Source organism: Cibotium barometz, chromosome 49 (genome assembly GCF_041138505.1).
Source record: "Cibotium barometz isolate CiBa-2024 chromosome 49, ASM4113850v1, whole genome shotgun sequence".
Classification (NCBI taxonomy): Eukaryota; Viridiplantae; Streptophyta; class Polypodiopsida; order Cyatheales; family Cibotiaceae; genus Cibotium; species Cibotium barometz.
The window spans coordinates 39,248,606-39,275,670 of record NC_141094.1 but is presented as its reverse complement, the minus strand read 5'-3'; the positions used below and the strand labels follow the sequence as shown (position 1 = coordinate 39,275,670).

The 27,065-nt window shown below is 48.4% G+C and overlaps 1 protein-coding gene across 2 annotated transcripts in view; it reads left to right on the top strand.

Moving 5' to 3' along the window:
* Nucleotides 1–1,772: 1,772 nt before the first annotated feature.
* The window catches only part of LOC147610566 (Ribosomal protein S5 domain 2-like superfamily protein), a 45,439-nt gene continuing 20,146 nt past the window's right edge, over nucleotides 1,773–27,065 (top strand). For both annotated transcript variants that reach the window (XM_086786037.1, XM_086786035.1), the window contains exons 1-2: nucleotides 1,773–2,014; nucleotides 2,235–2,348. In XM_086786037.1, the coding sequence (XP_086642163.1) occupies nucleotides 1,909–2,014; nucleotides 2,235–2,348 (220 nt within the window). In that variant the 5' untranslated portion in view covers nucleotides 1,773–1,908. The remainder of the gene's footprint in view (nucleotides 2,015–2,234; nucleotides 2,349–27,065) is intronic.

Below are 27,065 nucleotides of genomic sequence, written 5' to 3'. Positions count from 1 at the left end.
CAAATAAAGTCAACCTCAGTAGTGCCATGAGTTTCATCCGTCCATTCATCATTATCAGATATTTCCTTTTCATTTTCCCATCCACATAAACTCATCAAGAATGTAACCATGCGAGGATAGTCATCTTGTGGAAAAGGAAAGCATTGGGCTATCGGGGATATTTCCTCTACGGAGTAGGGGTCAGTCATGGTCAATAGGCGAATTAGCCATTCTAATTCCTCAACATTTTCCTCTCTGGCTAGTACATCTATATGATCCCATTCAGTTTCAATAACAGGATAGCACATGTGAAATATCTGAGAAAGGTATAGATGATACCTCTCACCAAGGGTGGGAGTGGATGAAGTGTATGATGATCGTGCATCTGCCATATCTGCAAACACAGATATAGCATCAGTAGGTTTATGACAGGTCAATCTAGTTCTTGATTGTATATACAGATATCTCTGCTCTTAATGTGCTCTTGCTCTTTTTACTATTTTTTGCTTTTCTTTTTCTTTTCTTTCTGTGTATGAAGCTATATATATACATTCCCTTGAATTTGGCAATTACATGGTCAGGGAAGAAGGTTAAGGAGGAAGCATTAGAATGTCGAGCGTGAGTACATGCTCCCCCTTTCCTTGGGTAGATCATATTATTTGCAATGATGTTGCAGCCTCTTGGAACCAATTTGTCCAGCGGGTCATAGGTTGTGATGTGGGCAGATAGCTTTTTATGACCCTTGTGGCCACGGGCATACTACTCAGCCTGTTTTGGTAAAAATAAAAAGCACAATCATAAATATAGGGCTGATTGACTTCTTGAAAAGCAATAGGAGGAGCTATTGCTGATCATCATCATCTAGCGCTTATAACTCCTGATGGGCTAGCAGTTCTCCGTCTCTTTTCTTTAGCTCTAACCCTACATTGTAGGATGTGCAACACCTTCTCTCTCTGTCCCCTTCTAGTGCTGATAGTACAACGGCTACGATCAGCACTCTCCTTGCACTGGCCATACACAATAGTCGCCAACAGGCAACTGCCCTATTTTTTCCTGTTTTCCTCTGTGCGTTGGCTGTACTATCGACAATAGTTGGTTCTCTCCCTCAACTAGTCGTACATAGGCTGTGCAACACCTTCTCTCTCTCTCTCTCCTTTGTTGGGCTGCTAATTGCCAGCCATGTATAGATTCTCCTAGCCACCTCCATACAACGGTGTTCACTTTTAACAGCTACAGTTCAACATCTGTACAGTCTTATAGTGCCCGCACGTGTGATTTTAGCACCAGTGCTCTTATTTGGCTGTGCAACATGCAGTGTATCTGAAGGCTGATTATTAGGGGTGTTTGTGACAATTTTGGTTTGATCTGCGGTTTGACTTCTGCAAAGAGGGACAAGCTAGGATATTATATTTGTTCTGTGGAGAGTTTTGCGGATGCTTTGTGGAAAATATGATGCAAGTCTACACCCGCACCTTGGTTTCTTGTAAAAGCTTCTATGTGAATAAAGAAGTTTTTGCGGGGGGTCTGTGGTCAGTGCGGTGTTGTTATATCATTTGTGCTTCTTCCGCTGTGTTTTCATAGCTCTGTCTGGTATTTGAAGTGTTTGTCTATCCTACCGGGTCCTTGCTGGGAAGTCCACGTTGTTGCTACGGCACTGACTACCCACCCTACACTATTGTCACGTGGCTAGAGGAAAGGAGATGGTTTTAAAAGAGATGTTAGAGAGAGTGACATGTGGAATTGGAGAAAAACATGTGCTTAATAGATCTAGAAGATAGATCGAAGATAGATACATATATAAAGATACAGAAAAGAGATGACTTCATAAAGGATTTAACCCTTAAACCCTATGCACAAACAGTTCACCACGTGAAAACTTTCCAACCTAGGAAGCTTCATGCACGTGTGCTTGCACTCATTTTGCATTCGATGGCAGAGGCGAGGGCCGATGGCCGCAATCCCAATCAGTTGAGGCCTCTCGTCTGCTCACGCGGCTTGCTGCACAGGGCGGACGGCTCTGCTCGCTGGTCTCAAGGTATGCTTCAGTCAGAAAGCACTTCCTTGCAGCTATGAATAAAGTAGCCAACATCAATTATGCCCACTGTAATTCTAGGGTTCGAAGTGGGTCTGCCAGTAGACAGCCCAAGTTCTTACCACTTGAGTTAGAGCCCCTGAAGTACTGGTTTTTTTACATCACATGTGAATGGTGTACAAGTCCACATAACACCTCCTTATCCCCCCACCACCTCGTGCAGAAAACACCATTGTGGTTGCTGCTGTCTATGGTCCCAAAGCCATATCTGGATGGAGAGAGAACCCAGAGCGAGCTATCCTAGAGGTTTTATGGAAACCCAAGACAGGCATTGCAGGTATTTTTGATATCTGCATTGATAAGGCCTACTAAAGACTATTGTCATCATCAAAAGATTTATGCTGTACTAGTGTCTTTTTCCACATAATAATTTGTCTAACCTGCATCAATTTGAGTTCTAAACATTTATGCCACTTATGATTCGATGGAATTTCAATGCCCAAGTATTTAAAGTACTCAAGTACCTCAAACCCTTGTTGAAGATATGGGAAAGTGATCTGGTTTGAAGGGGCCATTATCGAATCGTGTACCCACACTGCGAGAAACTTGAAGTTCAAAGCCTATGATTTGAGTCTGGTCTAATGAGGTATTTGTGACAAACACACTCACGATGGATAGAAGCATAGTCAACCGTACTCCTCCCGTCTGACTCTGTCATGCATGTATATGCCTTTGTGCCTGACCATGGCTGCATTACTTAGCATTCAATGGAGCTTCCATGCTCAAGTATTTTAACTAGTGAAATATCTCAAACCCTTGTCTAGGATATGGGAAAGAGGGGGGCAGCTCTTTGGACTGAGCTGATTTGAAGGGGTCATTATCGAATCATATGCCCATAATGCAAGAAGCTTGAATTTCAAAGCCTATGGTCTTAGTCTGGTCCGAGGGGTCATTACCGAATGAGGTATTTGTGACAAACACAGATGATGGATAGAATCATAGCATAGCCAACTGCATTCCTCCCCTCTGAGTCTGTCTTGAAGGTACACACCTTTGTACTTGACAATGGCGGCATAACCTTCATAAGAAACATCTGCCCATCCAGATAAGAGCATGCCCATGTGCGGATATGTCTGCATGGCTACCAGATTTCCTCCCCCCCAGATGATATCTGATATATCCCCTCCATCTATCCATAACAGGTTCGAGTTAGTCATGACTCATGCTACTAGTTCCTATCGGTGTACTCCCGACTTGGGATTAAGATCCCCCACAATCATAATGCTCTTGCCATCTCAAAACTTTGCATTACACATGGAGGAATTGGCAAAAGGGTCAGATCAATTTGGTGAGAAGGTGCCCTAATATCTAGATTTATGGTGTGGACTGGAGCATCCAGCCATATCCAACTCTGTGCCACCTTTGAGAATGCTAGTCTAGGTATACTGTATGTGAGCGTTATAGTATGTGAGCGTTATACTTGATTGTGTATGATATCCTGCAATGATCTTTTCACCATCCATGCGGCCCCGTGTTTACCTTTATTGACCAGCCTTTGAATCGAGTTGACTGACTATGAAAGAGGGTTCTATTGATATTTGACTGCCAAGGACGTGCTTTCAATTATTTTTTGGTGAAAAAGCACATCAGGACATATATATTATTTATTTATACACACATGCATGCATGCATACATACATATGTGATTACCTTTGTCTTCATACCTCCAAGTCAGTTTGTAGGTCCAACGCTGTCCAACACTTTTGGTGTTGCATGCGCGGAAGCCTTGCTGTACTGATTCACAGTCCTAAGCTTGATTAAGAACAAGATGCTGATTAACACATGATTAAGAGAGAGGAGAGAAGAAGAGAGAGATTGGTGTCAGGGTTTTTCTTTGTATTATATGGTACAAAAAGGTTACTTAATGAATGTACATGACTGAGACCCTTGGCCAGCTGATGGAAAATATATCATCTCCAGATGGTCTATATGTATCTTAGCATGCTTGTATTGGTCATTTCTATGAGGCCGTGCATTGCATAACTAGCACACATCATATAGGATTTTTCTGCCATTTTTATGAGTTTTTTTTAGCCTATTTATAGCATATTTATGCCTCATGACTATTGTCGGCCATAATCGACCGACTGGCTCATATGGGACATATATGAGTGTTCAGACCGTTCTCATCATTTCCCATCTCATTCTTGCATATTTGCTGGAGGTCATTGGCTGTTGCAAAAGTCTCTTATGCTTGTAAGCACCTACGGGCTTCCCTCGTGCTCGTTTTAATAATCAACTGTCTACAACCTTCTATAGTTTGTGCTTTTACTTACAACTTGTGTATTCTCTTGACCAATGTTGCCACCAAGTGACCGCTTCGTTAGAAAGGTGAGATGCTGTCCTTCTTTATACCCGTGAGTCTCTGCAATTCCACTTTGAGAGAGAAGAGAAGAGAGAGAAAGAAGATAGTAGTTGACATATTATTGGGTCCCAATTTACCCACTGGAGCCCCCCTCCCCCCCCCCTCCCGTAATGAAGCGGTGGATATAAGTTGTATATATGAGTCCAAGGGCCAAGCATAACTTGTATTGGGCCAAAGGGTCAAGTATACGTGGGGACATAGGCTTATGGGCCAAAGGCCAAGTAGAGTGGACATTAATAAGTGTGTGAAAAGGGGGCCATGGTATATAGGCCAATGGAATAGCTAATCACAATTAATTCATACTAATCAAATTTACAAGCTAATCAGCTTTCATGGCAATCTTGCCCTTCTCCCTGCTCATGGATGGTGCTCCTACACCCATGTTGTCACTCCATGCCTTGAGTGGCCATAGCTAGTTCTTTGCAGTGCTATCAGAGCTTTCCATTGATCCCATTTTTTCCAAATTTCACCATGTTTTGATACAGAAATTTCCAGCCATTAGGTGCTTCAAGAAAACCCTGATTTCATCATCTTTCCTGCTCCAATCACTTCATACTTCATAACCATTATCTAGACAACATTATGGGAGAGTTATGGAGCATAATAGGCACTTGATATGAACCATGGAGAGGCCACAGCTGGGCGGCGAAAGTCGGGGCTGCAGGGTGCCGCTTTTGTGAGAAATCCATCATAGAAGCTTCAAAATCACGTCTAAATGCTTCATAATGCTTAGCAATGGATTGCTCAAGTGTTTGCTACCTTGTTGGAGTCCTTTTTCTTGAGGAATGAAGCCTATGAAGTCTCCAAAAACTTGCAAATAGAGGCCCACGTTTTTCTCCAAGACAAGGGTAATTTTCAACCTACATTCAAGACTATGGCTTCTTAGTGATATTTGAACAATTGCTAAGCTTCTTCTTGTATTTCTTGCTTGAATCTTGGAGTTCTTGAATCCTTCCTTGAGATTTAGGGCAGTCTACATGTTGACCCGTTCACGGGGGCTCCACAGTATGTATAGGACACCTTTGTGTTCGACCTAAAGAAACGATTTCTCCCTCCACAATACATAACCAACCTTGAGGATGAGTTTTACAAGCTCTCCCAGAATGGGTCACCTGTGCTAACATACTCTAATAAAGTAATCACGTCAACATAGCAATTAGGTATACCAAAGGAGGATAAATTGAAACAATCCATTAGAGGTTTGGATACTAACATTAGGCTTATTGTACGTAATTTTGAAACATTAGGCTTATTGTACGTAATTTTGAGCCACAGAAGCGCAAGGCTGTAGACAGTTGATTATTGCTAAAAATGAGCACGAGGGAAGCCCGTAGGTGCTTCCAAGTGCAAGAGACTATTGCAACAGCCAATGACCTCAAGCAAATATGCAATAATGGAATGCGAAATGATGAGAAGGGTGTGAACCCTTATATATGTCCCATATGAGCCAGTTGGCCAGCTATAGCAAACTGACAGTAGTCATTAGGCATAAATATGCCATAAATAGTCTAAAAAAGACTCATCAAAATGGTAGAAAAATCCTTTATGATGTCTACTAGTTATGCAATGCAAGGCCTCATAGAAATGACCAATACAAGCATGCTTAGGTACATGTAGACCATCTAGAGATGATATATTTTCCAACACCTCCTCTTCAGCGCACGAGGGGTGGTCCAATACCAGCACGCTGAAGTTGTGGGAATGCACAGCAGAAAAATGAGACAAGTGTTGCGGAGAACAAAACACAAAAGTGTAGAGAGAGAGAAACATTATAAACTCTGCTATATACATGAAGATCCAATACAAAACACGTGTGGGGGTAAGGGTCAGCCAGGTCAAAAACAACCAACAGCCTGCCTAGGTGTCCATGATTGGAAAAAAGCATTCGGCCAACACATCATCAGTCGGCCAGGACAAAACATCAGTCAGCCAGCACCCATAGCAGCCGGCCAGCAGAAGAGTGAGTCGACCAGCAACAACAACAGACAGTCCCCACGACCCCAAAACAGGGAGGAAAAAACAAGCACAAATGGAAAAAATTTGAGGAAAACTCCTGGGCAGGCACACCCACAACAAAGGCCCTCACTGAGTAATAATATATACAGACAGGAGATGACTGCTAACACCTCCTCTTAGCTCCTGGATGTGGAACCAACCCCAATGAGCTAGAGTGCTGCCGGAGCATCGCCTAAGGTAGAGACTTCGTGAAGAGGTCCACCGCATTGTCCTCCGTCGAACAAAACTCTAGCAAGATGTCATCAGCAAAAAACTTCTCACGAACAAAGTGACTTTGGATGACCTTGGGTTCCGCCAGTGGAAACCCAATCTTGCCAAGTAACCTCTGCAACCTCACCACCTCGCAAGCAGCACCACAAGCAGCCCGGTACTCTACCTCTGTAGAGATGACAAGGCAATAGTTGGTTGCCTCTTGCTGCTCCATGAAATAGCTCCTGAGCCAAGGGTAAATCCGTAGCCTGATGTAGATCTCCTCGTGTATGGATCTCCTCCCCAATCTAAGTCACTCCAACCGTTGTTGCCCCTCTAGTGTCATAGAAGAGTCCAACATCCTTCATACCCTGCAGATACCACAAGATCCACAATCTTGCATCCCAATGATTTTTCAAAGGCGTTTGCATGAATGAGCTCAACAACCCCACTGGAAAGCTCAAGTCCAATCTCGTGTTCACCAACCAAATCAATGAACCAAACCGCTTCCGATACAAGGAGGCATCAACCTGCTCACAAGGCACCAGAAAAGGTAGTAGTGCATCATGTGGAGCAGCATGAGGGAGGTCCCGTAGATGCCGCCTATCACTGCAAAAGCTGAAAAGAGAGATAATCTGAAGGAAAAGGGAGCCAGCCCTTTTATACTACCTCAGTATGCTGGTCGGCCAGTTGTAGCAGGCCGACAGCATGGTTGTAGCAAAAAATGCTATAAAATGCCTTAAAAATACCAAAAAATGGTAGAAAAAATGTTGAATAATCTTTGCTAAGATATGCCAATGCAGGGCTTCATATGGAGCCATATACAAGCATGAATATGCATGGGAAAGTCCATCTGGGGATGAAATAATTTCCAACACTGTGCATCAGCGAGACCAAAATCTCTAAAGAGTTACTTACCCACCGAGATAGGCCAGCCTTTCTCTCAAAGCGTGAAGAAGAAGATCCAGCTGTAGTAGAGGACTCATCCGATGCTTTTGGGAGAGGTGATGAAGTAAGCACTGGTGGGAGGGATCTCGGAGTTAAAGAAGGACTCATAGAGGGACTGGGAGCTGCAGAAGCTGGACTCATAGAGGGACCTCGGTGGGAGGGATCTCGGAGTTAAAGCAGTCCTCATAGAGGGACTGGGAGCTGCAGAAGCTGGTGCAACAGGAACTGGTAGCTATAAAGTAGCAAAGAGCACCAGAGTTGCTGTGCAGGAGGAGGAGGAGGAGGAGCTGGACGTGGAAGTCCTATAAGATCACTAACATTTGCAGTGAATGGACATGTGGGAAGCACCACCACTATCACCAACCCATTCCACCGCTTCAGGTGTGTCACTGACCTCTTCTGGAGAAGTCATCTCTGTGATCACAAGGAGTGAATCTTGTGAAGAAGTGGATAAATCTGTGACTGCCATGTATACTGCTTTAGCAAATCCCTCCTCTGAAACTTTTTCCTTGCTCTTGTCTTTGGTGTTGTCCTTGTCAGATGCTTTGGAAGCATCTTGGGCTTTATACTTGGCTTTGGCTACTCGAGAGCTATCGCGACGAGCCTTAGTTTGACCTGTCGTGCCACAGTAATCACATTCATTGCTTTTGTCCTTAGACTCCTTTGAATCCTGTTTGTTGGAGTTTCCTTTTCCGCCTTTGCCTTTGCCCTTGTCAGAGGCAACAAAAGTAGACTCCGACTTGCCTTTTCCGCGAAGCATGCACTTGTTGTAGAGATAACTCACGACTTCCTCAAAAGGGGGAAGAGGATCACAGAATATTATCCCTAAAAGAATCAAAGGAAGCAGAAAATTTACCAAGAAGTTTATGGATAGGATTGTTGATTGTGCTCCCGTACTCCTCAAGCTATAGCTTGATACGAGTGAACTCTCCAATCTTCTCAACCATGTTATCTGACTCATTGATTATAAGCTTCTCCAAATCTAACTCCAGTTTGGCAATCTTCACTATCAAAACTCTCCCATATCTCCTCTAGATCTCCGCTCGCATCTGATGAGCATTACTCCGAGTAGAGATAAATTGTGCCTGTATAGACAGAGTCATGGAGTGGATGATGATAAGACGGGCCCGAGCATCCAATATGCTTCTCAAAGCACGGTCCGCTAAGTGAGCTGTGGAGATGGACATCCACACAATGGCTCCTAGCAATAACTGAGTGTAGAAAGACCAAGTATGATAGCTAATGGTTGTAAGCTTCATGGAGTCACTGACTTGGGGAGAATTGTAGGATGGTAAGGGTAGGGGTGGGAGCATGAACTGGATGAGAGAAACTCAAAGAAGAAAGATTGGAAAGAGGAACCACCAGGGGAGCGGGAGAAGGGGATCTAGGCAGTGAAGGTGTTGCAGTATCAACTGGATAAGGAGTGGTAGTAGAGAAATATCTTGAAGCCATGTCCTCTGACAAGAAACCTTCTCTGTAGCAAGAGGGCTGTTTTAAAAAAACAACAAATAGCCTCCTCTCAGACTGTGCACAGCAAGAGGAGAGAAAGAAGAAATGGAGGGAGGGTGGGATACAGAAATAGAGGAAGCAAATAGCAAATCTCTCAGGAACCTGTCCTTAGCACCTAGAAGAGGGCTTCAGCCTCCAACCATGTTATCTGACTCATTGATTATAAGCTTCTCCAAATCTGACTCCACTTTGGCAATCTTCACTATCAAAACTCTCCCATATCTCCTCTAGATCTCCGCCCAAATCTGATGAGCATTACTCCGAGTAGAGATAAATTGTGCCTGTATAGACAGAGTCATGGAGTGGATGATGATAGGACGGGCCCGAGCATCCAATATGCTTCTCAAAGCACGGTCCGCCAAGTGAGGTGTGGAGATGGACATCCACACAATGGCTCCTAGCAATAACTGAGTGTAGAAAGACCAAGTATGATAGCTAATGGTTGTAAGCTTCATGGAGTCACTGACTTGGGGAGAATTGTAGGATGGTAAATGGGTAGGGGTGGGAGCATGAATTGGATGAGAGAAACTCAAAGAAGAAAGATTGGGAAGAGGAACCACCTGGGGAGCGGGAGCAGGGGATCCAGGTAGTGAAGGTGTCATGGCCCTGTGAAAATGGAACAGTACAAGTGTGGGCATGGTGGTTGCAGAGTCAGAATATTTTATGATTCACATGGGGGGGTGCCCGGACAGAGTTTAAGATGTGTGGACATCCCTAGGTGTGAAGGGGGGAACTAGAAACATTAAACTTTAATGTTTATTAAAGTTTGCCCCTAGGCCTTAGTGGCCCTAGGAACTTATTAAAGTTTGGGGCCCTAGGGATTAATTTGGGGAGGAGTGTTTCTCTCTCCTCTCTCTCTCTCTTCCCTTTTTGGGGAGTCGTGTAGCAAAAGTGGAGGAGTTTCTCTAGCGCATGAAGACTAGCGTGGAAAAGCACATAGAAGCTCCAGGCGGCTGCTGAAGACCAGTTTTGTGGCTGTTTTTTGTTGGCTGTGAGCTGTAACAGGCCGTACAGCAGCCGTACAGTGCTGTACGACTGCTGGTTTTGCTGTGGACAGAGGAGCGCAGGGCTGTAGGACTTTTTCACTGCTGGATTGGCTGCGCAGAGGACCTGTACAGGCTGTACAGTCAGTTTTTCAGCAAGTACATATTGTACGGCCGCCGTACAGTGTACGGCCAGCAAGGTACAGCAAGTACAGTTGCTGCAGGGGTGCAGACAGGTGCTGGACAGGCCTGGTTACTCAAATTCAGGCGACCAGAATCAGGACAGCCGACTGTTTGTGCAAGTACAACTCTTGGCACGTATCCCGAGGCGGTACAGACGGGTACAGTGCTGATTTTCAGATCTGTAATTTCAAGGACAGCATAAGAGTGAACATCAGGAGGAGGGTACAGGCAAGTACAAGCACACGTGTGAAGCAGGGTTGTGGATACAAGTGCCTGCAAGTACAGATTGGTGCTGTTGCTTCCTCCAGTGTTGTTTCACGAGCTGAACTTGGTAAGCTCTGTTTCTGTTCATCTATCTCTCTTTCTACTGCTTGATGTCTGTTGCAGATATGTGTTATCTGGCCCCTTGTGAGAGGAGGGGTATGGCAGATTGACAAGGGTTGAGACTGAGATTGGACAGCACATGTATGTTTGAGCTGAGAAGATGTATCAAGCACTTGAGTTATGCCAGATGTATGCCCATGGCTGGCCTGCTTAGTGATCTTGGCTGATCAGAGGGAGGCACAGTGTGTTGTTTGAAGACACAGATCTGTGTGCATAGATCCTCTGTGCTGAGAAGGATTTGTGGGCCGTCAGATTGGACTTACAGGTGTAAACTCTTGGCTGGTCTTTGTGTTGTACTCAGCCATTCATTTTATTATAATTGAATAAAGAAATACCGCAAGGGGTGCCAAGCTTTGGGGCCAACAGGTGTCGCTGTGTTTTCAGATTTGGGCACTCTAGCTCCAATATGTGTTTTGTTTCTCATCTAGACTACAAGTGGACGGGTGATTGCTTCTACCGCACTCTGGTTTTCTATCAGAGGCCGGTTTCAAGGTTCCGTTGCCGGGACTTGAATCATCAACTTTCTGAAGGGGGTGAGCTCGTGGTTGCTTTGAAGAAAGCCATCGCTGAAAATTCAGCAATCATGTCTGATACAGAGGAAGAGTACTTCGATCATGAAGAAGAAGAGCAAGAGACTTCTCCTGAGAGAGATGTATCTGAGGATATTTTTGCAGGAGAACAGGCTGCAGATGTTGAGCCTTATGAGGATGTAACACAGCCAGAAGATGTGCATGGTAAAGAGGATGATGATGCTCGGTTCAAAGATCGCTTGGCTAGTGTTATGGATACTTTTATGCAGCTCACACAGAGTGAGAGATTTGCTGAATTTTTGAGATCTCGCACAGAGCCCCAGAAAAAGAAGAAGAAGGTTCGTTCGAAGAATCTTCCTCGGGGTCATAGTGGTGCCATTCCACAGGAACCATCTTTTGGCCAGTTTCCGAATATGCAGCATGCTTATGGAGCAAAATCTCAGAGTTCCTTCTATGGACAGCCACCTATTCCTCAACAGAACATGCATCCAGGTTATTTTGGTGGTGGCTCGGTGTTTCAATCCATGACTGGGGGTTATCCTCAGGGAGGCATGGGTATGTATGGGCCTTTTGGAGCCAATTTTCAGCCTGGCATGCAGGGGAATATGTATGGTGGTATGCAGTCCGGTATGGCTGGAAATATGTTTGCAGGCATGCAACCTGGGATGCAAGGCAATATGTTTGGTGGCATGCAGCCAGGTATGCATAATGGAATGTATGGAAACATGGCTGGAATGTATGGTATGCCTGGCATGGGAATGGGAAATGTTGACCCAATGATGGGTATGAATGTTGGGGGCAGCAATCTTGCGAAGCCACTTCCATATGATAATCTAACGCCTATGGGAAAGGCGAAGGATTACAAGGAAGGGGGAGCTGCAGTGAAGTTTGACACTTTCAGTGGGGCCAAGGATAAATTGAAGGCACTTACCTTTTTACAGCAGTTTGATGCTGCTTTTTCTGGTGGGAATTACACAGAGTCCTCTAAGGTGAGGAAAGCTGCCACTTTTCTCAAGGGCAATGCTTTGCAGTGGTGGTCTACTCTTCTTTTGCAGGGCATAGCACCCACCACATGGGTCCAATTCAAACAGGTTTTCTCTTCCGTATGGCTCACATCTACATTTGAGGTGGATGTTATGACAGCATGGCACAAGCTGGATGCTTCAAAGTGTGATAGTTTGGAGGATTATAACAAGAAGTTTTGGGAAGCTTTACTCCCAGTGACTTCTTATCGTGCCGTGCCATTATCTGAGCCGGTAGACAAGTATTGTTGTGGGCTGCCCAAGGAGGTACGAGATTATTGTATAAAGACAAGAGTAACGAACATGTCACAGATGATTGAAAATGCTATGACAGCTAATGCGTTACTCACAGGTGGTTCATCTGGATTTAAAGGCAGTAAGAAATTGGGCAAGAAAGCTGAAAAATTTGGGCATGCTTCTCGTGATGCTAAAGGGTCTACAAAGACAAAGTATAAGAAGTTGCCAATGCCCAAAAGGACTTCTGAGGCTTTGAGAGATGCTCAAAAGTGTTTTTACTGTACTGAAGAGGGGCATATGTCATTCAATTGTCCCAAAAGAACGTCCAAAAAGGACCCTGACAATAAAGGAGAGCCCAAGCCAAAGAAACCAAAGCCTTCTGCAGGCTTAGTTCCTGATCTTGTGGGGGAGCAGCTAAGTGGTGAAGCTACAGAGTTGTGCAGGGCATGGGGCAAAGTGAGAGATCAGAATGCTTTGATCTTCTTTGACACAGGTGCTAGAGCCAACTTCATTTCACCAGATTCATGGCCCTGTGAAAATGGAACAGTACAAGTGTGGGCATGGTGGTTGCAGAGTCAGAATATTTTATGATTCACATGGGGGGGTGCCCGGACAGAGTTTAAGATGTGTGGACATCCCTAGGTGTGAAGGGGTGAACTAGAAACATTAAACTTTAATGTTTATTAAAGTTTGCCCCTAGGCCTTAGTGGCCCTAGGAACTTATTAAAGTTTGGGGCCCTAGGGATTAATTTGGGGGAGGAGTGTTTCTCTCTCCTCTCTCTCTCTCTCTTCCCTTTTTGGGGAGTCGTGTAGCAAAAGTGGAGGAGTTTCTCTAGCGCATGAAGACTAGCGTGGAAAAGCACATAGAAGGCGGCTGTTGAAGACCAGTTTTGTGGCTGTTTTTTGTTGGCTGTGAGCTGTAACAGGCCGTACAGCAGCCGTACAGTGCTGTACGACTGCTGGTTTTGCTGTGGACAGAGGAGCGCAGGGCTGTAGGACTTTTTCACTGCTGGATTGGCTGCGCAGAGGACCTGTACAGGCTGTACAGTCAGTTTTTCAGCAAGTACATATTGTACGGCCGCCGTACAGTGTATGGGCAGCAAGGTACAGCAAGTACAGTTGCTGCAGGGGTGCAGACAGGTGCTGGACAGGCCTGGTTACTCAAATTCAGGCGACCAGAATCAGGACAGCCGCCTGTTTGTGCAAGTACAACTCTTGGCACGTATCCCGAGGCGGTACAGACGGGTACAGTGCTGATTTTCAGATCTGTAATTTCAAGGACAGCATAAGAGTGAACATCAGGAGGAGGGTACAGGCAAGTACAAGCACACGTGTGAAGCAGGGTTGGATACAAGTGCCTGCAAGTACAGATTGGTGCTGTTGCTTCCTCCAGTTTTGTTTCACGAGCTGAACTTGGTAAGCTCTGTTTCTGTTCATCTATCTCTCTTTCTACTGCTTGATGTCTGTTGCAGATATGTGTTATCTGGCCCCTTGTGAGAGGAGGGGTATGGCAGATTGACAAGGGTTGAGACTGAGATTGGACAGCACATGTATGTTTGAGCTGAGAAGATGTATCAAGCACTTGAGTTATGCCAGATGTATGCCCATGGCTGGCCTGCTTAGTGATCTTGGCTGATCAGAGGGAGGCACAGTGTGTTGTTTGAAGACACAGATCTGTGTGCATAGATCCTCTGTGCTGAGAAGGATTTGTGGGCCGTCAGATTGGACTTACAGGTGTAAACTCTTGGCTGGTCTTTGTGTTGTACTCAGCCATTCATTTTATTATAATTGAATAAAGAAATGCCGCAAGGGGCGCCAAGCTTTGGGGCCAACAGGTGTCGCTGTGTTTTCAGATTTGGGCACTCTAGCTCCAATCTGTGTTTTGTTTCTCATCTAGACTACAAGTGGACGGGTGATTGCTTCTACCGCACTCTGGTTTTCTATCAGAGGCCGGTTTCGTGTTGGAGTATCAACTAGATAAGGAGCGGTAGTAGAGAAATCTCTTGAAGCCATGTCCTCTGACAAGAAACCTTCTTTGTAGCAAGAGGGCTGTTTTAAAAAAACAACAAATAGCGTCCCTCTCAGACTGTGCACAGCAAGAGGAGAGAAAGAAGAAATGGAGGGAGGGTGGGATACAGAAATAGAGAAAGCAAATCTCTCAAGAACCTGTCCTTAGCACCTAGAAGAGGGCTTCAGCCTCCGACAGCAAAAAATGCATCAGTCCTAGGGTACAATTGCAGAAAACGCACCACTCTTGAGGAAGCCTCTACTCCAAGAAGAAAAAGCGCAGCACTTTCCTGCCTATAAGGTCAGCGTTTGATCATATTCGGGATCTTCTTGTGTATATCAGAGCAGAGTTACACGCCTACTTCTCTCTCTCTCTTGTGTTGTTTTTCTGCCTGCGTTTTTGCTCTTGTGTTCCTAGATTTGGTCATCATCTCCGTTGCGTATTCTGACATGGTATCAGAGCACTAGGCTCTAGATAGGTCTTGGGATTTGTGTGAGCAAGAGGGGGCTGTTTTGTGGCTGATTGGTGGACTGTTTTGGACTGTACGGGAAGAGGAGGTGCAAGAGGAAGGCGGGCTGATTTGCTGGACAGGCAGGAACTTTCCAGTACTGATGCTGGTAGTTCTTGTGTTAGTGAGTCAGAGGAAGCTGAACAGGTCACTTATGCTCTGATGTCTCGTAGTGTTCGGGACATAGAACTTCCAGTAGTTGAGGATGTTCTTTCCACGGAGACCTTTCGGAAAGCCAGGCAGGTGGCAGGTGCTTACTTGCAGAAGGAGGTGGCATGTCTCTTTGACTCAGAAGCTGTATGGTTCATTGATCTGGTTGATGGACACCAGATTGGACGGTAGCTTCCTGATGAGGCGGTTGAGCTCATGGTTGGAGATGTCTCTTTGGGAGGCAGGATCGCGTTTCCTGTGGTTTCTGCGGCATGCGAAGGATCATGGACTCTTGTACACAGGAGGGGGATTGTTGGATGGAGTCCGACTCCACGGTTGGAGTGACTCGGTTTGGGGAGGAGATTCGGACACGAGGGGATCTACTTCAGGCCCAGGAGCAGTTTTACGGAGCAGGAGGAGGTTACATTGCAGGTTTGGGCTTCCACTGGAGGAACCCATGGTCATCCAGAGGCACTTTGTTCGTGAACAGATCGTTGCTGATGACATCTTGCTAGAGTTCTGTTCGACGGAGGACAGTACGGTGGACCTCTTCACGAAGTCGCTCTCTCAGGATTTGCTCAGGCGGCACCCCAGCTCCCAGTGGTTGGTTTCACAGCCAGGAGCTGAGAGGGGGTGTTAGAAGTCATCTCCTGTCTAGATTTATACACCAGGGCCTTTGTTGTGGGTGTGCCCGCCCTTATCAGGTGTTTTATCATTTTTTCTCACTCCCCGCATTTTTCCCCTATTTTTCCCATTTTTCCGTAGTGTGGATGGATGCCAGATGGTTGGCAGGAGCCCATGGGGCTGGCCGACTGCACCCCATGGTTGGCCAACCTGTTTTACACATTCGTGTAGGTGCTGGTGGCTGGCCGACTTGGTTCTTCAGTCGTGGAGGCTACTACTGCTGGCCGACTGCCTTGTGCAGTCGTGGAGGGCCTCTAGCACAGGCTGACTGCATCTATAGGGCATATAAATATGCCCCATGCTCCCCACTACTCTTTGTATCATATTCGGGATCTTCTTGTGTATATCAGAGCAGAGTTACACGCCTACTTCTCTCTCTCTCTTGTGCTGTTTTTGCGCCTGCGTTTTTGCTCGTGTTCCCAGATTTGGTCATCATCTCCGCTGCGTATTTTGACAGAGCGGTGTACTTGGCAGCTTGTTCTATTGCTTTTGTAGCTGAGTTGTTGAGGAGATTGCTTGTGGAGCTTTCCTGGTACTTGTTTCTGCAGTTTTTCATCTATGATCGAGGACGGCATCTCTGGCTTCTTGGAGTTCACTCAGCATCCGGTGCTAAGAGGGGTGTTAGACATCATTCCCTTGTTGTTGCTGGCTCCCTGTTTGGTGTCCTATTTTAGCCTCTAGGGCTGACCATGTTAGCTAGAGGGGCTGATCATCCCTCACACATTTTTCCCCTATTTTATCCCCATTTTCATGGTGTCTTGGATATTTATCCTAGTCTTGGACATTTATCCCAGTCATGTGGATGCTAGTCGGCTGCCTACTTTTGGGCATATATATAGCCAAGCTTGCCTCCCTCATTATTCATTGCTTGCTTAGCGTTGTTTGCTGCAGTCCCTCACATACGAGGTTTTCTCTTGCTCAGGACATGTATTCCTTTGGTTGATGATATTGAGAGGAGGTCCATACCTGTGTTTCCTCTCCATCTCTCTCTCTCTCTCTCTCTCTCTCTCTCTCTCTCTCTCACTCACTCTCTCTCGTGTGTTTCCACTTTCCCTTCTTCCGCTGTGCATTCTATCAGCAACTACTAGAAATCTACTGCTAAGGTTTGACTTTTACATGCCCTATCTTATGAATTCTCCAAGTGGGTAAGAGGACTAACACATGTAGATTCTCTATGGCTGTGGAGATTGACCTATGTAGCTTGTGCCAGACATGTCCCGGACTGGGGCTCACAATGAGGTCACGGCATATGAGAAATATTCCTAAAAATTGTAAAATCCTACTTACGAATGTTGTGCTGATGAAGAGCCAGTGTGTCACATAGCACTCCAGTGTAGGGTGCATGTGATAGCAGCCTTCAGGGCCTAGAAACCCTGTCTACCAGCATCAAGTGGTGCCCCATCAGCCAGGCCTCACACAAGACAAGCGCAAGCATTTAATGCTTAAATCAACAGGTCATGGGCATTTAAAACAGGCTGACAACAGTTATCCTCAACCGACCGGCAGCACAAGGCACTTTATAAGCAGCCCCTCATTTTATTGCAAAGACCATCTCATAAATCATTCTTCAGTCATAGAAAACAGTGTGCAGATATGTGTGCTTAAAGACCTTGGTCTTTCACAGCATAAATTTCAGCCAAGCTCCTAGTGCTTCAGTCCATAGGCAGCCCCAAAGATTGCTTCAGCAGACAGCCTTTAGTAGTGCATCTCCCTCAACAGATCTGGGTGTGCATAAGGCTATCTGAAATAGCTTCAAAGTTGGCTTCATACCGCTTGATGGTTTAGCAAACGTCCGGTCTACAACGTCCTTGCGTTTGGCAATATCCGTCAGTCGATTCTCAGTAAGTTTCGTGCATTGTAGCAGTTTTCTAAAGTAATAAAGCAAATACTCCTGCTTGCAAGAGGGGGCCCTTTAGTGGGTATATTGGGACCCAATTTGGTGTCGTCTCTGTTCTCTCTCCCTATCTCCTCAGCTCTACCTTTGTGTATAAAAGATTTAAGTGGATTGCTTCATGCTCGCTACATAAAGGTATAAAGGTCTTGCTGTGCGTTAGACAATCTAGCCAGTTGCATGTTACAACGAAAGTGCTCGCCCACCATATTATTAATAGTGTGTAATACAAAATTTACAAGGTTTCATCCTAAAAACTAAGAGGCAAACCTGTCCAAATAAGACAAACACTTTGTCAGGAGGCAATTCATCCCACAGTTCCATCGGTTGCTTAAACAGCTCATGCAAGCAACATCATCATCACACATCATTTTTAAGCACAAATTCAATATCCACAAGCATACTCATGCTAGCGCAAACACACACATGCTAGAAAATCTCCTGTTCTCAATGCTTGTACATCCATGAGCTCATTTAACAAGGTCCGGAAATAGTACCACTTGACTATAATATTCTAGTGTCAAATCCATGGATTTTGCTGAACAAAACATAACTTTTTATTACTAATAAGAGATGTTAAAACAAAACTAATTAGGGAGTAAGCCAAATGGTGACAGTTTCTATGTGCTTTTTGCTTGATTGATACAAAGTGTTGAGTCCTTGCAAAAAAGGCTTGTTATAATACAACATACTCTAAGAAGGGGGAAGGGGGGCTGAGGGGACTAGCTTGGTCCTCTTTGATGCCTTGATGAGTGTTTTTGAGTTACTCTTCCTTAATGTTGTGGCTGACTAATTCAAGACTCCATATGTACTATGAGGGCATTTAAGAGTTTGTGGAATGGTCCATACCATGACCTGGGTAGAAATTGTTACTTCTCCCTTCAAAGCACACCACATAGGTTGTTGACCTCAGCTTTCCCCTTGCATTTGCCCTCCTTACTGACACTGCCCAAGGTTGCCAAAAGGTGTTGCTTCAACTTAAGGTTCTAGTGACTTGAAATGGGAGTAAATGGGCTAGAGGTGCCCTTTTATAGGGGAATGGGGTGATGGTTGTCTGTTCGGCCTGTTGGTCGGATCAACCCAACTTGGTCATGGCTCCTTTATGGGCCAAAAACCCAACCAATGGGCTTAACCGACAGTGCCCAAAACAACACTCTTTTGATCCCAAATAAGAGAGGGCCACATTATAGGTGAAACACCATCATCTTCCACCGATACATTGATAGACCCAAGGGATTCAACAATGCCCTTGATCTTTAAAGTATACTCATTGATAGACATTCTTCTCCACATTATGTGACTCTTGTTTTAGTTGTAGCTTCCTTGCCTTTGTGTTGGTTTGGAACATCTGCACGAGGTTCTGCCATGTAACTGCTGGAGTGTTGGCATATCAGTTGTGGACAGAGATCCAAAGGAGATATGGGAGAGTTTCGACAGTGTAGATTGCCAAACTGGAGTCAGATCTGAGAAGCTTATAATCAATGAGTCAGATAACATGGTTGAGAAGATTGGAGAGTTCACTCGTCTCAAGCTGCAGCTTGAGACGTGCAGGAGCACAATCAACAATCCTATCCATAAACTTCTTGGTAAATTGCGAGCTTCCTTCGATTCTTTTAGGGATAATATTCTGTGATTCTCTTTCCCCTTTGAGGAAGTCGTGAGTTATCTCCACGACAAGTGCATGCTTCCCGGAAAAGTCAAGTCGGAGTCTGCTTTTGTTGCTCATGAGTTATCTCCACAACAAGTGCATACTTCGCGGAAAAGATAAGTCGGAGTATGCTTTTGTTGCCTCTGACAAGGGCAAAGGCAAAGGCGGAAAAGGAAACTCCAACAAACATGATTCAAAGGAGTCTAAGGACAAAAGCAATGAATGTGATTACTGGGACAGGATAGGTCATACTGAGGCTCGTTGCTTTGCTCGTCTCGCGATAGCTCTCGAGCAGCCAAAGCCAAGTATAAAGCCCAAGATGCTTCCAAAGCATCTGACAAGGACAACACCAAAGACAAGAGCAAGGAAAAAGTTTCAGAGGAGAGATTGTTGGGGTAAAGGCGTTATGCCCACCCTTATAGTGTGTACAAGCCCATAAGTTATAGTACATAGTACACTTAGTACTTTTAATGTACTAAGTGCACTATGTGTACTAGTGCAATATACATGTGTGATAGGGGAGTCACACACTCATGCTATTGATGAGTTGACTTATCCCCACAACTCTCTCTCTCTCCCTTGTTCTTCTCTGTGTATGTCTCCCATGAATGAACTCTAACCCTAATTCTGTTTTCTCCCCATCAACTGGTATCAGAGCTTTGGTCACCAGGTTCTCCTCCCTCTTCTGCTCTGCTGGCCGCCCCCCCTTCTGATTCCTGGTCGCCCTGCTCCTTGCAGCACAAAAGGGGCTGGCCAACCAGCTGCCCCAGCCAGCATACGTGGCTGCCCAGGCTGCCCAATCATCAACTGTATCTGCTACTCGGTGAAGAGGCCATAGGCGAAGGCAGTAGCCGTAGGCGAACAAAATCATTGGCGAGCACAATCCGGGTAAGTAGGCGAAGGCTTTGGTCGTCTGCGCTAAGCGTCGAGCGTGGAGCGAACAGCAGCTAGGCGCTAGGCGACACAAGCGGACACGTAAGCCAAGGTTTTTGTCGCTAATCGGCTGGCGAGCGTTAGCCACTAAAGAAGGCCAGCGTATTCAGGCGAAGCAGTAGGAGGCGGCACTCAACAGGCGAACACGCCTATGACATACCCGTAGCGCGAAGAGGAGTCGGGTCAGCGTTTTTTTTTTTTGGTGCTGCGCTCCATTGCAGCTCGCCATCACCTTCTGATCTCCCACTAGTGAAGCGGCCGATTCTTGCATCAAATGATTCTTGCTACAAGCAACCATCTTCTTCTGGCCGCTCTGCACTCCTTTGCAATCACGCAGGCCCTCAAGGTTCTCACCACTTGAGCACCTGGATCATATTGCCCATTTCTGCACAACAGCAGCAAAAATTCATCAAACACAATTTTCCTGCAACAAAAAGAAAAATCAAAAAATTACAAGGTATTTTCCTCAAATTTTTTTTGGGATTTGCAATTGAGCAAGTACAATCAACAATTGAGCAGGTACAGGTGCCCAATTGCTCAATTTTTGAGCAAAATTGGCAAAATTGGGTGACATTGGTCACAATCAGGTTCAATTTGCAGGAAATTGTATGTCGAAAACACATGGTGATCTAGTCCTTGCATAACATAATAGTATAGAGAGTCCCCGCTCGCTGAAGCTCCCGCCCCCCCCCTAGCTCTGCGCACCTTCGTCCCCCCCCCCCCCCCCCTTGCCGCTGCGCCCCCCCTCTCCTACCTCGCTGCTGCGCCGCCCCCCCCTTCTCGCCTGTTTCGCCCCCTCCCCTCTGCGCCATTGCGCCTGCCCCCCCCGCTGCTGCCTGCTCGCCATCCCCCCCCGCTTCCGCCTGTTCCCCCCCCCCCCCCCGCTGCCGCCTTTTCGCCATCCCCCCCGCTTCCACCTGCTCGCCATCCCCCCCCCGCTTCCGCCTGCTGACCCCCCCGCCGCCTCGCTCTCATCTCGCCCGCCTCCATTCAGCAGCGCCCCCCCCCCTCTCCTTCTCGCGTTCGCCGCCCCCCCCCTTCCCTCCTCTGTCGCGCTGCCTTCCCCCCCTTGGGGGTTTGTGGTTTTTTTTTCCTCTTCGTCATCCGTCTTCCGCCTCTTGGTGTGCAGCCCGCTTCTTGCTGGGGTTTTTCGCTTTCGCCTCGCCTTCGCTTGAGCTTCAGACTCTGATGGAGACTCCTCCCGCCTCGCCTCAGAGGGACTCTTCCGCAGCCCCCTCGCCCGCCCCCGAGGTCATCCCCATCAGGCTTTCTCTTTCGCCGGAAGAGGAAGCGAGCCTCACCGCAGAGGTGGAACGCCTTCAGGCTCACTCCACCATCTGCCGTATAGTCGGCACTCGCCCCAGCAGAGGGGAGATCAGGGATCTACTTCAGGCTCGCCTTCTTGCAGATGTGGGCAAGATCCTTGATGTACAGCTCTTGGGCCGGGGACATTATCAGATCGAGTTCGAGGCTGCCCAGAGCGTTGCCAAGGTCCTTGCCATGAGTCCTCTGGATATCAGGGGTGCTCGGGCTTTCTTCAGGCCTTGGCAGCATGGATTTGACCCAGCTGCGGCGGAGCAAGGAGAGCGCCTCTTCCATATTACAGTTTGTTTCCCTGGTCTCCGCCGGGAGTATCTTCCGCTCCTCTCCAGGCTCGGAGCATTGGTGGGCTCGGTTCTTGAGACGGGCCCCTCAGCAGCTTCAGTGGTGGCCAGAGCAGCTGGGCTACCTTCGGTCAGAGTGTTGGTATCTGACATCTCCTCCCTTCCTAAGGTCATTCAGCTACCTAGGATAGGGGGGGGGTGGATTGATCAGAGAGTGGAGTTCTCGGGGCTCCCGAACCAGTGCTTCATTTGCAGGCAGGTCGGTCATTTGGCCAAGGCCTGCCCTCGCAGGAGACCTCGGCCCTCACCACAGCAGCAGGCCACGGATGGCCCGCCCACAGATTCGGCTCGGCAGGCTGCCTCAGGGACACCTGCTCAGGCCACAGAGACCTCGGAGTGGCAGCCTGGACAGGGGCGCCGTCGAGGGAGACAGCCACAGCAGCACGCCCCGGTACCGCTGCAGCAGCAGCAACAGTCTCAGCCTCACTGGGTTCCCGTGAGGAACAGATTTGCTCCCCTTCAGGAGGAGACCCCTGCAGCGACCGAGGACCAGGAGATGCCAGCTCCCCCTCCTTCACCTCCCCCACACCCATCCCCTCCCACCGCCTCGCTTCCACCTTCGCCTCCTCCCGTCCCCGCTCCGGCCTCGGCAGCGGCTCCCTCTCCTCCTCCCTCGCCTCCCCCTCCTCCCCCTCCGCCTGCCTCGCCTTCCCGGGAGGTTCTGGCAGCTCCCTGGCGCTCACCTGCAGTCCGGAGGGCGCTGAGCACTGACCTCGCTCGAGCATCACAGAGGAGACCTATGCCGATTAGGGCCTCACGGATTTCATCTATCCGCAGTCGGCTGAGTCGTCTCGGCATTCGACAGCGCTCGGCGGCGTTTGATTATACCTTTACACGGCTTTTTGGAGCAGAGGGCCCCCATGAGCCAGCACCCATCCGAGTGCATGTAGTGATACCCCCGGCCCGCGGGGAGGAGGCACTAGACTCAGCGGTGGCCTTCTCGTTCCCTCTATGTGGACCTTGTGATCGGGAGTGGACTCTAGAGCTCGCTCTCAGCACGTTGAAGACTCAGGCAGTTGAGTTTTCTCACCACATGAGCGACTTGGAGGTTACAGATGTGCTAGGCCGACTTTGGGAGTTGGCTCATTTTGTCTTGGATCCCGAGGGAGTGGATACATCCGGGATTCGGCATTTGGTCGTGCGCATAGTTGCAGATTTGGCACGCGACCCAGGATATGTGAGTATTCACGAGGTTACTATGTCCGAGCAGGAGGCAGTCGTCATGGGTCACAGCCACTGGCGCCTGATCCGGGATACTTGCAGTACACCGGGTGGGCAGACTCGCAGCCGTTCGGATGGGGACTACTCTCCATCCAAGCCGCTTGCGAAGGCCCGCCGCACGGCTGAGACAGCCTCCACCTCAGTAGGACATCCATGAGGATCATCTCATGGAATGTACAGGGCCTTGGCGGAGCACACTTTATACGCTATCGAGGCTGCTTGAGGCAGGAGCTACAGAGATGCCTGGTTGGTGGCAGCATTGACATTCTGATGATGCAGGAGCATCACTTGGGTGAGAGCAGGATCCGGAGATATGGTTCGGTGATGCCTGGTAGATGGGATACTTTCTGGTCTGCAGGGTTTGGTCCTTTGGGAGGACAGGGAGGAGTATGCATGGTTATTGCAGATGCATGGCGGCAGGCCATTGTGGATCGAGGGATCATTGTGCCTGGTAGAGCACAGTATGTCATTCTGAGGATGCATGATGAGCTATTGGGTGTGCTCAACATCTATGCGCCCAATCATGCTAGTGCCAGAGCAGAGTTCTGGACTCAGGTTACAGATGCATTGCCAGAGGCCGCACATTGGTGTGTTGGGGGAGACTTCAACATGCTTGAGGACCCGGCAGATAGGGTGGGAGGCAGTCATGTTACAGTGCACGGCACGGAGCTTGCAGCTTGGGACCGGTTTTGTATGACATTGAGGATCACTGATGCATGGCAGCATGGGGCTTTCTCCCGGTCTCAGGACAGTCTTAGTTTCTCTCGGTCGGATCGCCGGCAGGGAGGGACTAATCTATCTCGGATTGATCGCTTTTATGTGGGCGATTGGTTGGGGGAGCGAGGGGGCTCCGTCGGCATTCTTGCTGGCACCTCATTTTCAGATCATGCGCCAGTTATACTGACTTTGGAGGAGGGGACACGGGAGCCCAGCTTGCAGTTGAGGATCCCAGAGAGGGTACTTGCAGACCCAAGTCTCGCTGAGGACATTGAGAGGATCTGGCATGATAGTCAGTGCTCTGACCAGGATGCAGCGGGCCAGTGTGCCCAGGGACTCATTGATCTTAGCTCTTTTCTTCACGCTGCAGCTTTGACACGACTGGGAGAGATTCGCGAGCGGGAGCAACGGCTGAGACGCAGCCTTGCTTCGCTACAGCGCCTTCAGGAGCAGCAGCCTGCATGTGAGTGGGTGGCGTCCCAGCTGAGCCAGGCACGCCAGGAGGTTAGAGAGGCAGAGGAGCAGAGACATGAGTTTTATTATCGTCGTCAGGCCTCTCAGTGGACGCAGCTTGGTGATAGAGTGACTGGGGAGTTTTTTGAGATCACTGGACCCCGTCATGCGCGAGCAGGGGTTCGCCAGCTTGGTAGACCGGATGGATCGATAGCTACTGAGCTCGGGGAGATCAGAGCCATTGCCACTGCTTTTTATCGTGACTTGCTTTCAGCGGAGCCAGCCACTGAGGATCGAGATGTATGCAGACAGACAGTGTGGGCCCATGTGCAGAGGAGGGTCACAGACCATATGCGCACAGTTCTAGGTGCGCCTCTGTCAGAGATTGAGCTTGCCGAGGCCTTGAGGGTCCTGCCGCGACATAGTTGCCCAGGGGAGGACGGACTGACGCCGGCCTTTTTTATGCGCTATTGGGACCTTTTGGGGCCAGGCCTCCGCAGGGGCTTTCAGCATGTTTTGGACACTGGGGTGATGCCGCAGAGCTTTTCAGAGGGCTTGATCTATCTTATCCCCAAGGGGGAGGGAGTATCGGATGACATTCGGCATTGGAGGCCTATTACGATCCTCAATACTGTATACAAGGTCTTGGCAAAGGCCTTGAGTTTGAGGATCCAGCCCTTCCTGGGGGAGTTGATTCATGCTACTCAGACAGGATTTGTCAAGGAGCGCAGTATCCTTGACAACATCTTTACTTTTTGGGAGGCGACGGCCCGAGCTAGGTTTCTTGGCGAGGACTTGGTCGTGATGCTTCTCGATTTTGAGAAGGCATACGATAGAGTTGATTGGGGATTCTTAGAGGGCACTATGCTGCGCCTGGGCTTTGAGCCAGGATGGATCAGAGGGGTGGCAGCTTTGTATTCCACAGCTCGCAGCCAGGTGCTGATTGCAGGAGGTCGGGGGCCGAGTTTTGAGCTGACCAGATCAGTCCGTCAGGGGTGTCCTCTCGCCCCTTTCCTTTTTCTCTTCTTTGCGGAGGCTATGAGTATGTATTTGACGGCAGAGGAGGTTGGTTTGAGAGGACTTCAGCTCCCAGTCCGGGGGGAGGATTTGCTTGATGCAGAGTTTGCAGACGACACGGGCTTATTTTTGCATGGCCAAGAGGCCAATCTTATTCGGGCAGAGCAGTCGCTCCAGGTTTTTAGTGCAGCTTCGGGAGCATTGATCAATTGGCGCAAGACAGTGGCCTTTTGGATCAGTAGTGCTCCCACTCCGGCATGGAGTCCGGACCCCGGTTTTAGATGGATTCCTTCCGGCACAGCAGTGCGGTATTTGGGATGCCAGATTGGCCTCGATTTGTCACCCGAGCAGCAGATTGCCCCGCTTCTTCTGAGCATTCGGAAGAAGCTATTGTATTGGAGTACAGCTCGACTATCCTTGGCTGGGAGGGTGGTGGTGGCAAATCAGGTGCTGTTAGCGACTATGTGGTACATTACGTCTTGCTGGATTTTCTCGAGCTCTTGCATCAGCCAGGTACAGAGGCTGATCAGGAACTTTCTGTGGTCTGGGCGGGACGGTCAGCCAGCCCGGGCAAAGGTTGCATGGGCAGTTATTACACTTCCGTTGGCTCAGGGCGGTTTGGGCATTATAGATCCAGTCGATCAGAGTAGAGCCTTATTGGGGAAGCTTATTGTTCGGGGGTTGCTTCCAGGCGCTGAGCCTTGGAAAGAGCTCCTCTTGCAGCGACTGCAGGCCCGGGCGCCTCCTGCAGGGGGTACTTGGGCACCAGAGATTCGCTGGATATTCATAGAGATGAGGAGGACAGGCCTCAGTAGAGGATGGGAGGACAGATTTGCTTTGAGTATCCTGCGAGCTTGGGAGCTACTGAGACCGGGGCTCTCTCAGCGGCCTCCGTCTTGTGTTGAGGAGCGGGCCAGGCAGCCGCTCATCTGGAGCCCAGCGGTTCGTACAGAGCAGGGTCATATGCTGGGTTCTCGGCCTCGTCTAGCCTGGGGACCTTTAGCGGCAGGCCCAGCTCGTAGTTTTGGAGACTGGCAGGCTTTCTGCAGTCTACCAGAGGAGACCCAGGTGGAGAGGCTGAGTCACTTCAGAGGGGGGTTGATTATGAGGGATGATATTCGGGAGGCACTTACAGAGGAGTGGTTCACACCTCTCGAGCCAGTGGCCCCACGGTGGATGGGTGCCTTCACACAGTTGGAGATCCTGATTGCTGTCAGAGCTAGCACTGAGGATGGCAGATGCCTCTATTATGAGATTCAGGATGAGGGCCGACTCCAGAGAGTGGAGGTGGAGTCGCCTTTGGTTGCAGAGTGCACCTTTCAGAGGATTCGGGTAGTGGCTGCCGCTTCTCGGAAGTGGCATATTGACCCCGACCCTGCTGACGTGCTCCCGGATTGGCGCATATGGGCATATGCAGCGCGCCCCTTGGCCCGGCTGCAGTGGGACCCCGGAGAGTACGAGTGGCATGATCCTTATGCATCCCTTGAGGCCACAGAGATCACATTTTTCCAGTATACTGTTCGGCTGGGACGGCATATCTTGACGGCGAGGAGGACGGTTTCTCCAGCGGCATCGGGGCATTGGCGATTGCAGGGACTATCACAGGAGTTCCTGGAGGATTTCTGGGCTCGGCTCTGGGCTAGTCGACAGGCCCGCAGGATCTCGGCTTTTCAGTGGCTGGTCGCCCACAGGGGCTCAGCAGTTGGCACTTGGCTTGTTTACAGCGGTCTCCCG